Genomic DNA, 20,591 nt, shown 5'->3' with positions numbered 1-20,591 from the left:
TCCCATCAGCAGACTTTCCCTAAAATGAGCCTTTGGTTCTACCAGTTTTCTTTGCAAACTCTTCTTCAACTGCTGAAATATCTTTGCATTCACTGGACGTTGTGTGTGCCTTAAAGTTCTATGTTGCACGCACAAAGGACGTTTGAAAGATTTCTCAGCTTTTCGTCAATTTTGGACCAGTGGGACATGGCAAGGCGCTGTCCAAGGCTTCCATCTCCAGGTGGCTCTGCGGCTATATCATGCATTGCTATAAGCTAGCCAACAGGCCACTACCAAATCGGTCAAGAGCCCACTCCAACACAGCCATCCCGTTGACGACAGCGCTCATCTCTGGTATTCCCCTGCTGGATATCTGCAGGGGGCTACGTGGAGGTCTACCCACTGTGATGACTCATGCAGACTCCTCACAGAAACCCTACCTAAAGTTGTTACGAGCGGTCGCGGTTTTGGGCCGCGGACCTGGTCACTATGGCAACAGTGGCGGCGGCGATCTCCTGTTGGTTTATCTTCACTCAAGATGGCGCCGATAGAGGTATCCAGGCTGATTCCCAGGTAGACACTCCTCCTTCCTTCCCGGAAGAAGTACTTCAGACTCTGTCTCCTGCATTTTCGTTGGACGACAGATACACAAGATGCCTTTGATAAGCTTAAAACACTTTTTACAAAAGCACCCATTTTGGCCATGCCAGTGCAGATTTATCATTGAATCAGATGCTTCTGAACGGGCATTGGGCACAGTTCTTCTTCAACCAGACTCACAGAACTTCGAACAACCAGTGGCACATCTATCTAAAACCCTCTCTCCCGCGGAAATTAATTATACTGTTCTGGAAAAAGAACTGCTAACCATTAAGCGAACCTTCGAGGAATGGCATCACCTACTCCTCGGAGCCCAATTCCCGATTGAAGTTAGAACCGACCATCATAACCTACGTTCTCTTCAAAATGCCCAGACAAATAACAGTAGACAAGCCAGATGGGCTCATTTCTTTCCCCCTTTCGGATAACATTTACATTAATTCCCGGTAAATCTAACCACAAAGCGGATGCCTTGTCCAGAAGGGATTCGAGAGCACGTTCACCTTTTCAGTTGGAACAAATCTTCCCCAAGGCAGTATTTGTGTCAGTGGTTCACCACTTTCTACAACAATTAGAGGTTAAGACCAAGGATTGGGAAACCTCACAGCCCACATTAATCTCAAAGTACGGGCTGATCCGAGACAGTGGCCTATTATTCAAAGACGCATTAGTGTTCATTCCTGAAGGCACTCAATGCCAGGAGGTATTGAGACTATGGGCCTCATTACAACCCAGGCGTTAAGGGTTTAACGGCGCCGTCGGTGCCGTTAACCCTTCACGCCTGATTACCATCTTAACGCCTGCTTTTAGCAGGCATTAAAATGCAAGGCGCTAACCCGCCTTGGTGCTAATTACGGCACTGTAATTTACGGTGCCGTAATTAGCGCCTTCCCCACTCCCATTATGCCCTATGGGGCAAAAATGGGGAAGGGTAAATGGGGAATGGTGATTTACCGCCCCACTCACCTTGGAATGGGGCGGTAAATCCGCCATCCACCATGGTGTAAACGGAGTTTACACCATGGTGGTAAAGTAGGGAACTTACCGCCTGGGTTGTAATGAGGCCCTATGTCACGATTCTAGAGCGGCAGGACAGAGGAGTGACTAATACCATCGATTTAATACAGAGACATTTCTGGTGGCCCAATCTCCGCCAAGACGTCCTGGAGTACGTCTCCTTGTGTCCTAGCTGCCTCCAGGCCAAAACTCCTCGACAACATCCAGTAGGGCAATTGGTTCAAATGCCAATACCAACAAGGCCCTGGCAGATAATTTCTACAGATTTTATAGTTGATTTGCCAGTATCAGAAGGGTGTAATAACATAATGGTTACCATTGACACATTGACTAAGATGGCACATTTCATTCCTCTTCCTGCTATCCCCTCAGCGTCCCTCATGGCAAGAGTTTTTCTGGATCGAATCTTTTCCCTCCATGGCTTACCTGATACCATCATCTCGGGTAGGGGCCCCCAATACACCTCAAAATACTGGAAACATCTTTGCGACATCCTGGGAGTTTCCTGAGCCTTTATGCTCAGGCTATCTTCCACAAGCCAACAGCCAGATGGAACGTCTTAATCAGACTTTAGAAGGCTATCTTAGATGTTACATATCAGCAACCCAAGACAAATGGAAAAGCCAATTACCTCTAGCTGAATATGCTTATAACAAAGCTGCACATTCATCTATCAGATCTAATCCTTTTTATTGCACCTATGGGTTTCACCCTTCAGTGTTTCCCACTGCATTCCCACGTTCTACTCCCTTGCTACATCTTGACAATATGGTGGATTCTATTCAACAGGGTCATAGGAAGGCCCAGGAAGCCCTACAAGAGGCTCAGGTCAGGTCTAAGAGACTGGCCGATCGGCATCGGTCTCCAGCCCCCTCAATCCACATAGGAGACAGGGTGTGGTTGGCAAGTAAATACCTTCACAGAAGACTGGTCCCTTCCAAACTGTCCCCGGGATTCTTTGATCCATTTCCAGTAATAGCTTTGAGGGGTACAGCTGCTTTTAAATTGCAGCTGCCTGAATCCTGGAAGCGCATCCATCCTACCTTCCATGTTTCACAATTAAAGCCTGACGTCAGAAGCCGTTTTCATCCTTCTCATGCTGGATTGCCTCCTCCAGTAATGAGAGCCGCAGGACCTGAATATGAGGTATCGGCCATCTGCGATTCCAGATATCGGAGGGGGGTCCTTCAATTCCTTGTTGATTGGAAGGATTATTCGCAGGTGGAGAGGTCCTGGGAGCCGGCCTCTGCGGTTCATGCTCCTCGCCTGATACGCTCTTTTTACCGATGCCACCCGGGTAAACCGGGTTTTGCCTCCCTTTGGAGGGGGCATACTGTTACGAGCGGTCGCGGCTATGGGCCGCGGACCTGGCCACTATGGCAACGGTGGCGGCGTCGCTCTCCTGTTGGTTTATCCTCACTCAAGATGGCGGCGATAGAGCGAGGCACCGCTCTAGGTATCCAGGCTGATTCCCAGGTAGACACTCCTCCTTCCTTCCCAGAAGAAGTACTTCAGACTTTGGCCCTCATTACAACACCGGCGCTAAACCATGGCGCTATTAGCACCATGGTTGGTGCCGGTGTTGAAACGGGTCCGCCATGGTTCAATGGGGAATTACCACCCCATTCCAAGGTTGGCGGGGCGGTAATTTCCCATTGAACCATGGCCCTTCCCCATTCCCATTTTCACCCCATAGGGCTCTATGGGATTGGGGAAGGTGCTAAGTACGGTACCGCAAATAGACCAGCCGTTAAGGTCGGGTCCCGCAAAGGGACCTCGTAGTAAGGCGCTAAGTGTTTAACGGCGCCGCAGCCTTTTACGGCGCCGTTAAACACTTAGCGCCAGGGTCGTAATGAGGCCCTTTGTCTCCTGCATCGCCGCGCATTGCTACTGTTTATTGCAGCTATGGTCCGTAAGTTCGGACTTAGGTTTCCTTTTCACTAACTACTAATATTACTAACCTTACCTTCCTTGTCAACTTCTCTTGTCCATTTCAGGATCTCTCACTTCCCTCGCGGATTCCCTGCGGAGGTTTCTTCCAACCAAATCAGTTCGGGCGATCGATGTGTCTGTGCTCATGTAGGTTTTCTTTCTTGGCGTGTCTTTCTGACTGCTTAGCGCGGTGTGATTCGGAAAGTAACTTCTTGCTCTTACAGCAGCCAACCAACTATCCGCTTGCCACAGAACTACAGTTCCCATTTTGCCCCGCGAATTCCACAAAGAGCATTTGCCCAGAGAGAGCTGCAATTCTTGGGTTATATCAGTACATTTAGAACAGAACCCTTTCCCTTCTCATTCTCCTTTCTACCATCCTCTTACTTATCTCTCATCCTTCTGTCTTTCATGAAAGGCCACTCACTTAACAGACGGAGCAGGTCTTCTACTCCTTCCTTCTGTCTTCAAGGATCTTTAAGAGGTACGCCTTCTGATCTAAAAGCCCATCTCTCTTCTGTAGAGAATTGCTCTAACTGCCGTTTCTCTTCTACAGCCTCCTGCCATCCCCAGAGTCAGCGCTCTTTGCGTCCTTCCACGCTCCATCTACACTCCAGCTTCAATCTGGTCACCAGTAACAGTGCTCTCTAGCTACACAGGGTTTTTTCCCCCACAAGGTTTTCCCTGGGTCTTTCACTCTGTGCCTGTCATTCTAGGCACAGCGAGGGAGACTCAGGTGAGCTTTCCACTCACCTTATCGCACCGAAGAACAGGTCAGTGATTTTTATTTCGGTTGTATTCGGGTTGCAACTGTGTGGGCTTGATAGCTTCAAAGGTGCTCCTAAACTATAATATTCGAAGAATTTGTATTGGAAACTTATTACAGTCATAACAAAAGTCTCCTCCTAGGTGGCCAGGGAAAGACAGACACTCCCTGATCCTGACCCTGGGGATAGTATTAGCCGGGTGGATCACCTTGGAGGAAAAGGACCCAAGAGGAATCAGAGGACATTGTAGGATGCGACACAGTATGTATCTTTCTCATGGAAGGAAGTATCTCTAATACCAGAATATGTAATGGCTTGTTGTCAGCAAGAACCTTTATTCTATCATATCAGTCTCACTGTCAAACTGTGGGAGAAAACCCTGGCAATCAGTCAGGTGTTAGAAATAAGAAACATCCTTTAAGGATTACTGACATTCATAGAAGTATGAGCTTTTATAAATCCCAGAGAAATAAGGGGCCTCATTACACGGATGGCAGAGAACCATGGCGCTATTAGCGCCATGGTTCATGCCGGTAAAATACCGGCACCGCCTTGGCGGAAAGAGGAATTACCGCCCCATTCCAAGGTTGGCGGGGCGGTAATTCCCCCTTCCACCATTGCCCTTCCCCATTCCCATTTTTGGCCCATAGGGCTCAATGGGAATGGGGAAGGCGCTAATTACGGTACCGCAAATTGCGGTACCGTAATTAGTTCCCTGGGTCCCTTTGCAGGTTGGTTTTTAACGCCTGCAAAAAGCAGGCGTTAAATCCCCCAACCCGCAAAGGGACCTCGTATTAAGGCGGTAAGGATTTACCGGTACCGGTATTTTACCGTTACCGGTAAATCCTTACCGCCATCCGTGTAATGAGGCCCACGGTGTCTGGAATGGCCACCAATGTAAATCCTGAGAAAGCTCATTCTTTAATAATACCACAAACCTTGTGTAACCATTATGGGATTCCATGTGTTAATATATGTGAGAAGAGTAGTGAACATAATAAGGTTAATTTCACTGTAAAAAACAAATTTGACTATGGGGACTTCAAGTCCCACAATTCACAGAGTACTGGGACGAGGCAGAGGACTGCAGAGGCACAATCCAGGTTTCCCCCAGACTTCATGCTAGAAAAATACTCTGGGTGCACAAGTTCTGCAGGAAGCATGGTAGGAGTGCAGGAAACACAAGCAGGATGTGATTACTCTTTCTAGGGGGGAATCATGCTTACCTTAAATGTCACTGAGCAGCCATTGTGAGGTAGTTTGGAATTCCGATAAGGATTGTAACCTGCCTTTTATTCAGAACATGGTCAGAGAAGGTCCTAGTTTTCCAGAGCTCCAAAGATTTATGTTTGAAATACTCAAGAAAAGCTTCAAGAGTGAATCCTGAGACAGTGTGTTCAGAAGAAGAAAGAAAGAGCGTGCTTCAGCAAATGAACAAATCTAAGTGCAATTCACAAGAATGTATATAGTTGCCTATTAGATAAGAAATCCAAAGACAAAAGGCCTCATTACGACTTTGGCAGTAGCCGTGCCGGTAAAAACGGCACGGCTGCAGCCGGAGTTGTGTTTTTTTCCGGCGCCTGGCTTTGCAGAATTACCGGGGCATTACAGCCCTGGCAGTCCCAGAAGCCAGGCACTGGAAAAAGTTACTCCCCATTCCCATTCGAGTCCCACCGGACTCAACAGGAATGGGGAGGACGGAAGCACTTGCACCGTGTGCAACAGTGCCGGTGCTTCCATCAAAATCTTCGAGCGGGTGCTGTTCCGCCCGCCAGGTCATACCTGGCGGGCGAAAAGGCATCCGGCTCGCAGACTTGTATTCTGCCGGTCTGGTAACAACCGTGCGGGTGAGCCTACCAGCATCATTGTTACCAGAGTGGCAGGGTCGTAATGAGGCCCAATGTATGTTTTAGTTTAGATGAACGCAGATTCAAAAAGGGAACTGTTTTAGCCATATCTATTTTAAGGAAATTCCATGCGAATAAAGGTTCAAAGCTTTTAATGTACTAACACTTTCACGTGTGTAATCTTTTTCACTTCTTTGTTTAGCTCAGAGTTTGAAGTTCTGAGTAAGGGACCCTAACACGTGCATATGCGTCTCTCAGTATTCAGCCTGAAGGGTACCACACTCGTCAGGGGATCTCAGCTACGCAGTGCTTTTTTCGGTGAGCACAGCAAATAAACAGCTGAAGCACAGGAGTTTAAGAGCGGCGCTTGCCCCTTCATAATTCTTCTGATGCTTTCCCAGTCAGCACAGTGAATAAACAGCTGAAGCTCGGGAGTTTAAGAGCAGCGCTTGCCTCTTCATAATGCTTCTGATGCATTCCCAGTCACAGCGGCATCATAAGAGTAGCGCAGAAACTAGTGAAGCAGCGCAAACGTAATTGAAGGTCAGCGTGCGTGAAGGACATGCAGAAAGGGCATGTTGAGACTTCTCTATTGATTTCAAAGGTTCAAAAAGACTGTGATTTGCGACGTCCAGTTAACAGAAAGCTGAAGAAAGTTGAACAGATCAAACTCAGCTCTTGTTAATAGGTTATCAGGAAAAGAAAGGAAAACGAGAAGCCTCAAGTAGTTGCTAAGTGTGAGACAGTGAACGGTAGGAGTTTGAGGTGCATCAGAGTTTCAATTTCTTCTCTGTTCATTTGCTCAGAAGGGCAGCAAGTTTAATTGCCTCAGGTTTGACAAGGACACAAGGTGAAGAAGGTAACAAGGCGAATCTTGAGGTTGAAATTCTCTACTTGAGTGCAGTATAACTTTAAAGAAGCCTTTAGCTTTATGCAAGGGCTTTACGGTATTTCAAGCTGTTACATGTTAAAACGAGTTCAACAGTCGACATTGGTGGTAGTGAGGTGAAATGTAGTAATTTCAATTACATGTCAGCACTTCAGCTCAATCTACAGACGGAAGCCGTGAGTGCATAGAGTCTTCAACAGTGGACTGATTTTTTCATTTTATCCACTTCCCCTTTCCCCTGGGGGTTGTCAGTCCAGTCATTCTTAGATTTAGAGATTGCTGAATTGGTGAGTCAAGGTTGCCTGCTGGGTTTGTCTTCCACTACTGCAGAAATTAAGAATTGGAACCTTACAGATCAAGCAGGTTGCAGTCAATCAGGAGGAATGACCCACAACTGAGGAGGACTGAGAGGCATAAAAAGCCCACTCAGATGCAGGCCATTAGAGAGGGAGCTCAAGGAGAAGGAGACAACAGTAGTAGCAAGTGGAGCAGTTTGGTATTCTCCATGTGACAGCATAAGCTGAAAGCAAACAGGAGCAAAGACGCCGGGACCTCAGCAGGGTGTAATTGTGATACTGGTCCAGAGCAGGTCTCAGAGGCTCCAGTTTTCAGTTGCAGAGTTCACGCAGCGGAAGGTATACCATTTTGCTACTTTTCCCACTGTCAGAGGAGCACAGGAGTCAGAGGAGTTCTGTGTTGCTGTGGGAGCCGGCCGACCTCTGAAACTGACAGACCAGAGCTGTAGGAAGCCATGCAGAGGAGATTGGTGGGCCGTGTTGGAAAACCTAAGAAGAAGATCTGGAGGCAGCGAGGTGAACAGATGCGCACGCCAGACCTGGTAAGTTCACTGTTACATTGTTACCATGGAGTGCTCCGTAACTGCCCACTTGCCACGTCCAGGCAATTGAATCTCACAGTTGAAATTAACAAAGTAGCATTAAAGCGGAAAAAGTTATCTTTTGAATATCGAACAAATACAAAGCAGAATTTTACTCTAAATGCGAATCACGCTGATGTCAGAAGGCGCAGAGGGCTAATTAAGAACTTGGCAATCATACCCGAGAAGTGATATTGTGACATTGTGGGGCAATGTGAGAGTCAACTATCAGAGGGGGCAATACTTGAATGTCGAACAAGGGACATTGTAGAAGAAAAGAGAAACCATCATTGTCAAAGCCAAAAGAAGGTGGGTAAGATATTGAGAATTAATACAGACTGTTTCCCCTCTAGAAAAGTGATCTCGAAGGAGAATGGTTTAAGCCCACATTGCCAAAGCCAAAGAAGTGTGAAAGTTGAACAGAATTCTTATCACCAGTTGGTTGACAAAAAAGGAGAGAAACAAGAATGGCAGTCTGGCTGCCCTTCTGAGAGAGAATATTGAGAGGGAGAGGAGCACAACCTGCAAAGAGTGTGGCAGATACTCTGTCATAATAAATAGCACCAGTGTGATTCTTATTTCACCTAAAACATGGCAAATACCCAAAATTGTGAAGCAAAAGACATTGCTAACATGTTTAACCTTTACCACTGAAGTACCTATAAGTTGGTTCTGGCCTGGCAGGAGAGCATGCCAGGTCTGGAAGTGTTGTAGTACTTTTGGTTTATGCTGGTAGAGGAGGATACCAGTATAGAGAACATTGTTGTAACAGTCCTGGCAGATGAGTGGACGAGGTGGAAGGCATTGAAGTACTGTGGTGTGGTTTATAATCTTGAAGCTGTTGAATAATCACTAAATAGCTTTGGTGAATTAAAGCAGAAGCATCCTGACAAGTTGATAATATTGAAACAAGAGTTGTATGAACAGCAGCAGAAGTGTTTAACATTGTCAACCAAGTGGTTTTTTTGTACTGTGCCTGAAATATGATAACAAAGACCTTTTTCTTTTTTTAACCAATGAAGCAAAGAATTATTATTAGCTTAGGAGAAGATGTTGATTAAAGGTTTTGCTACAAAGAGAAGCAGAAGGAGGGAATTTTGTTGAACTTTTGGTTGAATACTATCTTGGAACTTTTGCTATCAAAGTGCAACAAAGAGACTTGAACTAGAACTGTGTTAATAGACAGGATTTCTTGAATGTTTGTCTGGACCATTTGCACAGAATCTTGATTAAATCTGGGAAAGGGGAATTCACCCAGATTGGAAGAAAAAATATTGTCTGTGATCGGAAAATAACTATTACATTGGTTATTATTGAACTGCCATATATCGCCTTGTTAAGTTGTGTATGTTTAAGTGTGAGGGACTGAATCCATATGTTAGAGTATTTCCTTTAGTGTATTTGAGGCAGGGAAATCCTCGTCAGGGTAGAGATAGTGAGGCGTTTATAAACCTTTCAAGTTAATAAAATGGCATCTTTTGAAAAACCTTCACAAAGTTGTCTGCCTCACATTTCTGACCCTTCACACCTTCACAAGATTCTACTGCGTCGACAGGGATTCCAGGTAGGAGTCTTGTATCGGTCCAGGGGTGCTTCACAACCTGTTTGTATGAGGTGAGTTTGTTCCAAGGGTAACTGTATTGCTTCTGTTGAGCCTTGCCACCTCTTGTGGTTGTATACGTGTACTGCTGTTTAATCGTATGCATGAGCATGTGAATCCATGTAAGACCCACCACGCTGGAAAAGGAGCAAGTTACTTACCTGTAACTCCTGTTCTCTAGCATGGTTCTTTCATGGATGCTCATGCAAACCCTCCCTCCTTCTCTCTTGGCTCTTCTTGGTTCTTACTGCCACTTTAGGTGCGCAAGCAAATCTGTAGATGGCCACCAGGGGTGGAGCTAAGGAGGATGGATGTCATCGGCTGGGGAAATATGACACAAGGTGACAGCAATAGGCCATACAAGCGACATGCAGGTTTTAGCTTAAAGCTAAACTGTTTGTTGTTACCGAGGATTCCCAACCTGACGACAGGAGAGATTCATGAGCATGTGAATCCATGTAAGACCCATGCTGGAGAACAGTAGTTACAGGTAAGTAACTTGCTCCTTCGCTCATGCTCCACTGAAGTGTACGGACCAGTGGTGTCTGATCCAGTCATGCTGCATTGAAGTTGAAGAGGGTAGTGTTCTGGCTATAAGGGGGAATGCATTGATGCATATGAGGCATGGGGTGGAGAATTAGTGAGATGAAAGTGAGGTCTATCAGGTCAATGAGGTAGGGATGAGTGAGTCCATTCAATTGTATGAAATGAACAGTGAATATAAATGGTGCACAGAAGTGAAGTGCATGTGTACAGTCACATGTGACAAACATGGGATTTAAACAATTTTTCTAATCAATATTGTGGCTATGATCCCATTTGTTGAACTGTTATGCCTTTTTCTTGCGTTGGCAGATTTCCTCTCTGGTTTCCCATTGTTATTGTGTAAACCAAGTTACTTTTTGTAAGATGTCCTGATTGTTAAGCACCAAGCCCTTGAATCAGCAACATGACTTTATATTCCTATTCAGAAGATCCACCAATAACACATTGCCTTCCGTGAAACCACAAACACTGATTATTGGGGCTCCTTCAGGACACACTCAACACCTGGACTTCTCCCAGGCACAGACATTACCTGGGTTACTCCTGAACACACTCACTTACCCAGGCTATACGAAAACACACTGCTCTACAACCTTGATTCTAATCTCCCCTATGTCCTCATCCAACTCGATCTCTCCTCTGTCTTTGACACAGTCAACCATGCCATCCTGCTGAACCGCCTCCGTGACCACCTGGGTATCACTGATCAGGCCCTGACCTGGCTGACATCTTTCCTCTCCAACCGAACCTCCCAGGGCCAACTTGGGTCCTTCCTCTCCTCTATCTCATTCTCCACTTGTGGTGTTCCCCATGGGTCTAACCCCTCTCCTTGGCTTTTCAACCAATACCTGGCATCCCTCGCCCACCGCATTGCTGCTCTCTGCTCCATCTTTTAGTGCTATGCTGATGACACTCAGCTTGTTTTCAGGATCCCCTCTGCCACCTCTTCTCCCTCTCTCCTCTCTGACTGTCTATCTGGTATCCAGGATTGTTGTGCCGCCAATGACCTCTGCCTCAATGCCAGTAAGACAGAGATCCTGTTCATCAGCACTCCTGCACCTTCCTTTCCTGTCACTCTCTGGCTGGCCTCCCTTGGCCCTCTTCCTACTCCCACCTGTGAGGCTAGGAACTTCGGGGTCATCTTCAACTCCAAGCTTTCCTTTTCCCCACACATCTCTGATGTCTCTAAAAAGTCAAACTTCCAACTGCATCTCCTTAGGGGTATTCTTCCTTTCCTCTCCTTCCCACAGAAGCTCACTGTCTCTAGAGCTCTGGTTCTCTCTAGGCTGGACTACTGCAACAGCCTCTTTCTAAATCTGCCTGCTACTATTTTCCGCCCCGCAGCAACTCATCCAGAACAGGACTGCAAGACTTGTCCTTGGCCTCAAGCCAAGGGATCGTATCCCTCCAGCCCTGAAATCTCTTCAGAGGCTCCCTGTGACTGCAAGGATTACATTCAAGACCCTCTGCATTGTCCACAAGGCCTTGTAGGGCCTGGGTCCACAATACTTTAAACTCTCCCTTCAGAAATACCTTCCTACTCTAGCTCTTCGCTCCTCTACCTCCTTCAGGGTCAGTTGCATCTCCAAGCAACGAGTTGGTGGCAGATCTCTTTCTTTGGCTGGGTCCTCCCTCTGGAACAGCCTCCCTGCCTCTCTGAAACTTGAGGAGAACCATCTTCGGTTCAGGAAGCACCACAAGACCTTCTTCTTTGCTTCTACCTTCTCTCTTCCTCTCCCTTGCTGATCTGCCTGTTTTTGCAGTGGGCACCTGGCTGCCCTCTGAATTCTGGCCCAGTTCCCTTCCCACCCAGCTGCATACCAGCACTGCCTCCTGCCAACCCTTTCACTTGGGTCTGTATCTGCAACCATACAGTCCCCTTAACTACACTTATCAGACACCCGTTGTCTGAGCTTAATTCTTGCACTTGCCACCTGGCAGCAGTATCTGTTGTTGTTTTTGATCACTTGTTCAGTGCTTTCCACTCCTGCCCTCCCACTTGCACTTTCCCCTTCCCTCTCCCCTCCACTTGCTCGTTCTCAATGTCACTGGGCCTAGTAAGATCGTTGTTTTGTCTTCCCTTGTACCCCTCCCTTGCCTCATTGCGCTCTGAAACACTTGTGCATCGGCGCGATATAAATAAAATATCATATCATATCACATCACTACCTGGGATACTCACAAACATATTTGTTACCTGGATGATTTCCAAATACACCAGTTACCTGGAGTACCGTGAGGAACCTTATTTAGTCAGGGTACGTATAGCCATAATCACATGAAAGGTCAATTCCCCACAGTTCTATAATAGGTGCTGTCACGTATGACATCTGGGATCAAGGAGGATGCCATGGCCACTCAATGTTGGTTCACTGTGTTCATTTTAGGAATTATGTCAGAGTAAGAGCCTACTAAAATGGAAATAGGAAGAAAAAGAAACATAATAACATGTCTTCTCATGTAATTGTCTCATCCGCTGGGTGCGAGTATCCAGGCCCACAGGCTTCTCAAGCCAATATCAAAGTATTTAGATTTCCTCACCTCTCAAGTCTCTGTCCTTGCATACTCACAGGGGTTACAAACTCTCTTCTTTTGATTGATTTAGATACATGCGTTCCGGAATCCCATACCCCTTGACTAGCTCAAGCACGGGTCTTGTGGTCTGATGGGCCATCCAACCTAGTCAGCAGGCAGAGGATTCCTAAAGTGGACTGATTGATCCTTTGACTTCTCTTTAGCCTCTCTGAGCTGCTGGTATACTCCTTGAACCCATCTCAATTATCCTGCCTCTATAGGTCATGGTTAGTGCTGACCTGGATTGTCTTAACCTGTCTACTGTGCTGACTAGGCCATCTTCTTGTCTCTCTTGTACACTTTTTGAACTTTTCCACTTTCCTCCAACCTCCTCTGAACCTATCTCTTCCTCCACTGAGTGCTTCCGTGTCAACACCGGCCCCAATGTTGGCTCCTCTTTCTCAGACTGGGATTCTGCTGAAGCTGTCTTTCTGATCCCAGCACTTTCTTGGATCTTATCTCTTCCTCTTTTGTTCTGATGTCCTCTCTCAACTCTTTCCTTCCTCTTTCCTCCTCCTGACCACTCTCAACTTCACCCACTACAACTCCCTTCACTATCACCAACTCCAGCTGTCCGCGGTTATCTCAAGATGTTACTGGCTTCTTTTCCCCATCTACCTGATATTGACATGTCCTTCAACTATTCACCACTTGCTCCTGGTGTTAGCACATCCTTCAACTCTTCACCGCTTCTTCCTGATGTTGCCACCTATATTAATCTCTCATTACGTACACCTGGTGTAACCACTTACTTCAACTTTCCCTAACTCCTCCAGGTGCTACTCCCTCCTTTAACACTTTACTGGCTCCTTCTAATGCTACAATCTAGTCAACCCTTTACTGCTTTCTTCTAATTTTACTATCTCCTTCAACACCTTACAACCTCCTCCCGCTATAACCAGCTCTTCACAACAACATGCTGTTACCATCTCATTTTGCTCTCCACTTCCATCACTTCTCAAGCTTCCTCCAGTCCTCCACTCTTCCCTTCCCCAACTCCTACCGCTTCAGTCTCCAGATTGCTCCAAACAAAAGTCTCCAGTTCTCGCCAATCACGCCATCTGAATTAAAGTCCTGTTAGGGCAGTAACCCCTCTCCCTGGGTAGGCCATTCCTGAGTGTCTGCACCTGTGTAGTGTGGGCTATGCTGAGCAGTATTTGGACAACATAACTGTAGTCATGTGGGCTGATGGGGGCTGGCCTAAGGCTATATCAAGTCCATCCGACATCTTCTTAAGGAACTGGTTTGGTTATGTGGTAGTTTCTCTTCCAATCCCCTTTCAAATCCCTGCCCTAATATGGGTCTCTCTGCCTCCCCTTCTTGCAACTCAGAAAGTCAGGGAAATGCTCAGCAAGCAAGTTATTGGATGCGTGGGTAAATAATAACATTGCATTTGCGGTGGGCAGAATGGGGTTTACAGCACAATGGTTGTTTGGTAAGAACCTCTGTGGTCAATGCGGCTGAATACAATTCCATGAATCATGTTCCCTGATGGTAACTGTATATCTGCAGGACTGCTTGGTTCGGAATGTTGTGTGTGACTTCATATCAGATAGTGGTAGTGAGTGAGGAAATGTATCAAAACTCTCAACGGCACCTCAGGCAAAATAAACTATTTTCCTTTAAAGGATAATATATCGTTTATTTCCCTGAAGTATGGGTCTAGCTAGGAGTTTAGAACAGTTCTCCCTGAGGACTACTGCTGTGAGTTAACAAGCAGGGAATAGAGCTTTCATTATTAAGTTGCCCGAGTATACTGATATATTGATGAGAGACCGAATACATAGGTCTGGGTAGATGAATGTGACAGGCCTGCCAAGCGACTGGGCCCACGGGAAAGAAGAGTCAAAACTGGTCTGTCGCCTTCTTCTGACCTACCACACAATCTTACATATGAAATCTAAGAGTTGTCTTTATATTCTCACTTAAGCTCTTCCAGGATCATCTGTGATGGCCATGTGTCTGTCTTTCAGATCGCAAGTTTTTTAGTCATGATTGTTGTGATGATCACGATGCTAACTTTAGGAACCTACCTGAACCCTCTGCCCAAGGTAAGGCCACAGAACCTTATAAACATTTACATTTACATTTCAATGACTGTGTAAAAGGCAATTTAAAAAATCATGTAGGTTGCAAGGGAATTGGGAAGTACCTGTCATGGGTAATACTTATATGACCATCTTTTTTTGCATGCATACCCTTAATCTGAAACAGTCAGTGTTGGGAGCCCTGATTGCTGTTAACCTAAAGAACTCCTTGAAGCAGCTGGCCGACCCCTTCTACCTGTGGAAGAAAAGCCGGATGGATTGTGTGAGTACAATCTGTGACTTAAGTGGAAGGGCTGATGAAAGTGAATGAGGGAAATCTTAAAGAGAGGATGGGATGATTGCCTAGGAGGTTGGGATTGGCCTCTCACTGTCTTTGATGTATCACAACTCTCACAGCTGAAAGCAATTAAACTTGGTCATTTGTAGATGGGGTGGAATACCCTCACTGTCATAAGATGTTGGAGGCTGGAAGCAGATAGGTTGCCTAGGTGCAAATGATATCCTCTCTCAGTGATGTAAGAACTGGAATCTATAATAGATGTCAGTGAAAGCTGCCAGGAATGCATGTCGGAAGGTGTTTGTAGCCTGGAGCCCTGGAAGATGGTTTAGAGAAAGCATAGCTACAAATACACTCTGCAATACTTCCACATGACCACAAATGGCACATACCTTTTGACGTAGAACAGTACTTCTAGACAGAACGTCTTTGCATATTTTTCACCACGCCTCAACTAAGGGTCTGAGGATAGATTTACATTGATAGTCTCACCATCAACACATTTTACACACAAAAGGAACTGCTGCAGCATATTTTGCACTGTTAAAAGAAGCACAGCAGATGAGCTAATAGCTGCCTTTTAGTACATAACATTTTCTTTAGGTGATCTTAACTGCGAGGCAAGCCCGGAACAGATACATGCTACAGAGAGGTCCAAAATGCAGATGCATGGCAAAACAAACCCTTATGGCTGCAGTCCTTTCTTGACAGCAATCACTGATATTCCAACAGAGACAACAAAGCCCAAAACAAAGATTAAATATCCAGTTTACAGGATGGTGTGAGAAACCAAACAGTGTCTCACCCGCTAGTCCTCATGGACTTGTCATCCAGTTGGCCAGGACACGGCCATAGCTTGTGGATCCAGTTCCTGGGGTTGGACGAGTGCGGGAGGTTCAGCTGGTTGAGGGGTCTTCGGGAAGTGGGGTTGAGGCAGCTTATGGTGGGACGCAGTATTCCCCCTTTCCCGTACACCTAGCCCATCCTTTTTTTTAGGATTCTCTGATTATCCCAACCACCCCCCTTTCCACACAAACACTGGGCCGAGGAAGAGAGCGGCTGAGAGTAACAAGGCTAATTCTTACACATCGCATTGGACATGTACTGCTAATCGGGTCAGGCAAAGTCAGACACTTGACTTTAAGTGCATACATCTGATACCAATTAGCTCTCCTCACACGGATAAAAGACGGAATATAGAGACACACTCTGGGCAAGGTGGAACATGAGTAACAACAGAACTTCCAGGGTGAAGGCGAACCTACTGGAGCTGAGCGACGGACCAAGGGACGAGAGCAGAGGGTCGAGGACCCCTCGAGTTCCCTACAGGAGGTTGTTGCCACCAAAAGGCTGCAAAAGGCATGTGGAGAAGGCCAAATCCCAGCCAAGAAGGCTCCAATGTGTTTCAAGGACGCCAGCTACCCTCCCGGGTGAACGGAAGAGTTGGGGAGGCGAGGCCAAGCCTGTGGTACTAACCTCGACTTGCCAATTGGAAAATTGTAAAGACAAGAAAGAAATGCACACAGCCAGTGACTTGGCAAGCAATATGAAAGACCAGTGTGCAAGTTATGAAAGACCAGTGTGTGTTAAGGAAAGATTGAAGTTGCAACATTATATCGCACAAGTGAAGGCTGCACGCAGCTGGATGAGACACAAAGAAAGGCAGACCTGTGAATGAACTTTGAAGTAAGGATAGTTGTGGAGCCAGCAATACTGAATAATGGAGTGGTCCGTGAAAGGAAGTAGCCTACTCGAGGTCTCTGTGAATGGTAAAATGTTTGTACTGATAAAGTGTATGAACTGTAAAAGCGAAGTGATAAAAATAAACCCAGAGTAAAGAAGTGAACATTGAACTTCGAGTCAAAGTGGTCCTCGGAGGCCTGTAGAGAAAGCCATGCACATCTCTGTCTTCGGATGGTGCCTCCCTCTGGAACAGCTTCCCAGCCTCTCTGAAACTTCAGCAGAACCATCTCCGGTTCCGTAAGCCACTCAACAATTTCCTCTTTGCTTCTGCCTTCTCTCTTCCTCTTCCCTGCTGATCTCCTGTCTGATACTGCACGGTTACCTGCCTGCCCTCCCAGTTGCACACCTGCTCTGCCTCTTGGCAACCCTGCACTTGGGGCTGTATCTGCAACCCTACAGTCCCCCTACCTACACTTATCTAACTGTATCTAACACAAGTTAACTCTTCTGACACCTTCCTGCAACCCACACCACGAGGACCAAACTCCTACCACTGTAAGCGAACTACTCCGTGTGTAGCCACTTGCATGCCATCCATTGCCTCATTCCTGTTGTGCTGCCAACGCAGTTATCATGCTCTGTACATGAGGGAATCACCCACACTACCACATGCTCACCGCCAAATAACAGTGTCCTCCGTGATTGTATTTCTATTAATGAGTAAAGCCTAATTCACATGCCTTAGATAATTCAAATTACCTAGCCTTACATGCCTTACCTCAGCTCTGTGTTGTATGTGGTACTGCCTAATGCCTGCCTCAATAGTGTCCGGCACCTAGCCCTGCACAGGCCTACACACCAGATGAACCACAATGCTGAAATTCATGTGCACCGGCTGCATATTACATCCTCAGCATTACTGTGATCTTTGAACAATTGTGAACTCCCCAATGCAGTAATTGCACCTCTATGTTTGCACACAGCATTTGTAGCCTTATTGTGACCTTAATGTGATTCTTGAACTTACTGTGCCTTTCGAATTTGTGCGATTTTAATGCTGAAACTGCACCTTACGTTTGCACATTTTACTATTAGCCCTATTGTGATCTTAATGTGATTCTTGAACTTACTGTGCCTTTCGAATTTATGCGATTTTAATGCTGAAAATGCACCTTACGTTTGCTTACTGCATTCCTAGCCTCACTGTGACCTTACCGTGATTTCTGAACTTGCTATGACTTTTGAACTTGCTATGATCTTTGAATCTTGCTATGATCTTTGAATCTTGCTGTGATCTTGAATCTTGCTGTGACTTTTGAACCTAAGCGAACTTCCAATGTTGAAACTGTGTATACCTGCTACACGTCCCTATTAGCCTACACTATGATCTATGATCCTAGGTGAACCCCATTGCCATAACTAGCCACCCACATATCGCATATTCAGCCCAAATTGTGACACCTGATTTAGATAACCTCTAGCGAAGTAATTGAAGTAATTTATACCTACAACTACCCTAACTACCATGAGTAGAAACCAGAACACCCAGACCTTCCTACTTACATTTGGCCTCCTTACAATCATGGCCTCTGCTACCTATAACACTAGCCCACCTATAGACAGAAACATGAGACTTAGAGCGAGACTACCTTGCATATATGAACCCAATAGAAATAACGCAAACAATACCGTTGGACTCCCAACTACACAGACTCACCTGGCTAAGCAAACTCAGGCAACGAAAACCTCCACCCTGAACTTGGTGCCCACTTACTCTCACAAAAAGAAACACCTGAGCCAAAACAAACATACAGTCAAACCTGTAATCAATCCCAATCCTAAGAGCACCTTGACATTAACTTGATCCCTCATTAACGTCAGATCCATGGTAGCCCACGCCACTGAAATTGCAGACACTCTAAACAATGGCAACTTTGACCTTCTTGCCATAACAGAGACCTGGCTCCACGAGGCAGCAGGACCTACTCTGATGTTAGCCGTACCTGACAGTTACCAGATACACAGAGTAGACAGAGCCCAGGCTAAAGGTGGTGGCCTAGCCATCATCTCCAAAACAACCTCCCTGCACATCGTGTGAAATACTCTCAGCAAAACTGTCACTTTCCAACAACCGCACTCTGACTAATTGATCTACAGGCCCCCAGGACCCTTAGGAACCTTCGAAGATTACCTTACTAGCCTTATAGCCAACAATACCCAAATCCACTCTCAAACACTGCTGCTGGGCGACTTTAACATTGGCTTTAACGAGCCAGATAACAAAAATACCCATTCTATAACTGCCTTACTCAATGACCATGGGCTCACCCAAAAAGTCCTCACCCCTACTCATGCTAAAGGTAGAACCCTTTACTGGGTATCTGAACTTAACTGCAACATTGCCATTACCAACATCATCCCTCAACCTCGGACGGACCACTGTTTAATAAACTTCACTGCCACACTTGATTTCCTCAGTCCCAAAACTATCAGAATGATACCACCACTCCCCACTAGAAGTAAAAAAGACATTACAACAGAAAAACTCATCCCCCTCCTCCTGCCCATTATTAATGGCCTGGAGAATAATACTGACCCAGATACCTTAGTGGACACTTTCAACAAAGCTATGACGTGTGCACTAGATACTATTGCACCACCCAAACTACGCAAAGGCAAGCAAGAAGCCCACCTGAGCGCCTGGTTCACACCCCAATTTAAGGACCTATGAAGGCAGAAAAGAAAGCTCCAAGCTATTTGGCGCAACTCGCCCACCGACAATAATAAAGCCAATTTAACCTAATTCTCCAAATCCTACAAGAAAGAAATTATCAACACAAAAAAGATCTATTCAACGACAGAATCACTAATGCCAAATCAAATACTAAGGGACTCTTTTCCATCCTCTGTGAAATGGAATCCCCCATTCAACCAGCCGACACTGTCCCCAAGGACAAGATATGGTGTACTAACATACAAAATGCCCTATCGAAGAAAATCTCTACCCTTCAACACAAAATAACCAATAAAAAGGACTCTCTACCCCCCGCTGATCAACAAATCCCATTGACCACTGAGCCTAACACCATCCCGCCCTTTAGCTTCAAAACTATCTCTATTATCGAGATAGGTCATCCTCTCCCTGAAGCCATCCAACTGTAAGGGCGACAGTTGCCCAGCACAAATAATAAAGGATGCAGCCAGAGACTTAGCCCCGTTTATCTCGAAGCTCATTAACTCCTCCTTCAAATCAAACACAGTACCGGCCAACCTGAAAGAATCCTGGGTCCTCCCCCTACTTAAAAAACAAACCCTTGATCCATCTATCCCAACTAACTATAGGCCCATTACCACCGTACCTTTCCTACTTAAAATTATCGAAAGAGTAGCCTACCTCCAAATTCAAGACTACTTGGAAGCCAACGATCTACTAGGCTCTCGGCAATCAGGCTTCCGTCCCCTCCATGGCACTGAAACAGCCTTGTTAGATCTTAAGACTAAAATTGAGGAGTTAAAGGATAGTGGAAAAACAGCTTTGCTACTTTTACTGGACTTGTCAGCAGCCTTTGACTTGGTGGATCACGCAGTTTTATGCAACCACCTCAGGCTCACTGCCAATTTCTCAGGGTAAGCTATAGCCTGGGTCCAATCCTTTCTAGCCAACCGGACTATGAGAGTTTTCTCTACATCCACCTGCGCTGATCCTATACAAATAACATCTGGAGTCCCACAGGGCTCCTGTGTCTCACCCACCATGTATAACATTTTCACCAAGCCATTGTTTGACAAGTTGGACAGATTGGGTGTCACCTACACAAATTATGCAGATGACACTCAGATCCTCATACCCCTTTCGGGCAACTATGAAGCGGACTTGGCCTTGGTGAATAAGATATACATCCTCATTCAGGCATGGATGGCCACCCATGGCCTCTGCCTGAACGACGATAAAACT

General features: G+C 46.0%; 1 protein-coding gene across 1 annotated transcript in view; it reads left to right on the top strand.

The window, feature by feature from the left end:
• SLC26A9 (solute carrier family 26 member 9) overlaps positions 1-20,591 on the top strand; it is a 501,176-nt gene that overhangs the window by 290,006 nt on the left and 190,579 nt on the right. Inside the window, exons 10-11 of the mRNA XM_069633170.1 lie at positions 14,602-14,679; positions 14,843-14,938. Coding sequence (XP_069489271.1) covers positions 14,602-14,679; positions 14,843-14,938 — 174 coding nt within the window. The remainder of the gene's footprint in view (positions 1-14,601; positions 14,680-14,842; positions 14,939-20,591) is intronic.

Source organism: Ambystoma mexicanum, chromosome 13 (assembly GCF_040938575.1).
Source record: "Ambystoma mexicanum isolate Mex_15411 chromosome 13, UKY_AmexF1_1, whole genome shotgun sequence".
NCBI lineage: Eukaryota > Metazoa > Chordata > Amphibia > Caudata > Ambystomatidae > Ambystoma > Ambystoma mexicanum.
The sequence above is the reverse complement of the archived record's forward strand: the minus strand, read 5'-3'. Positions and strand labels throughout refer to the sequence as shown.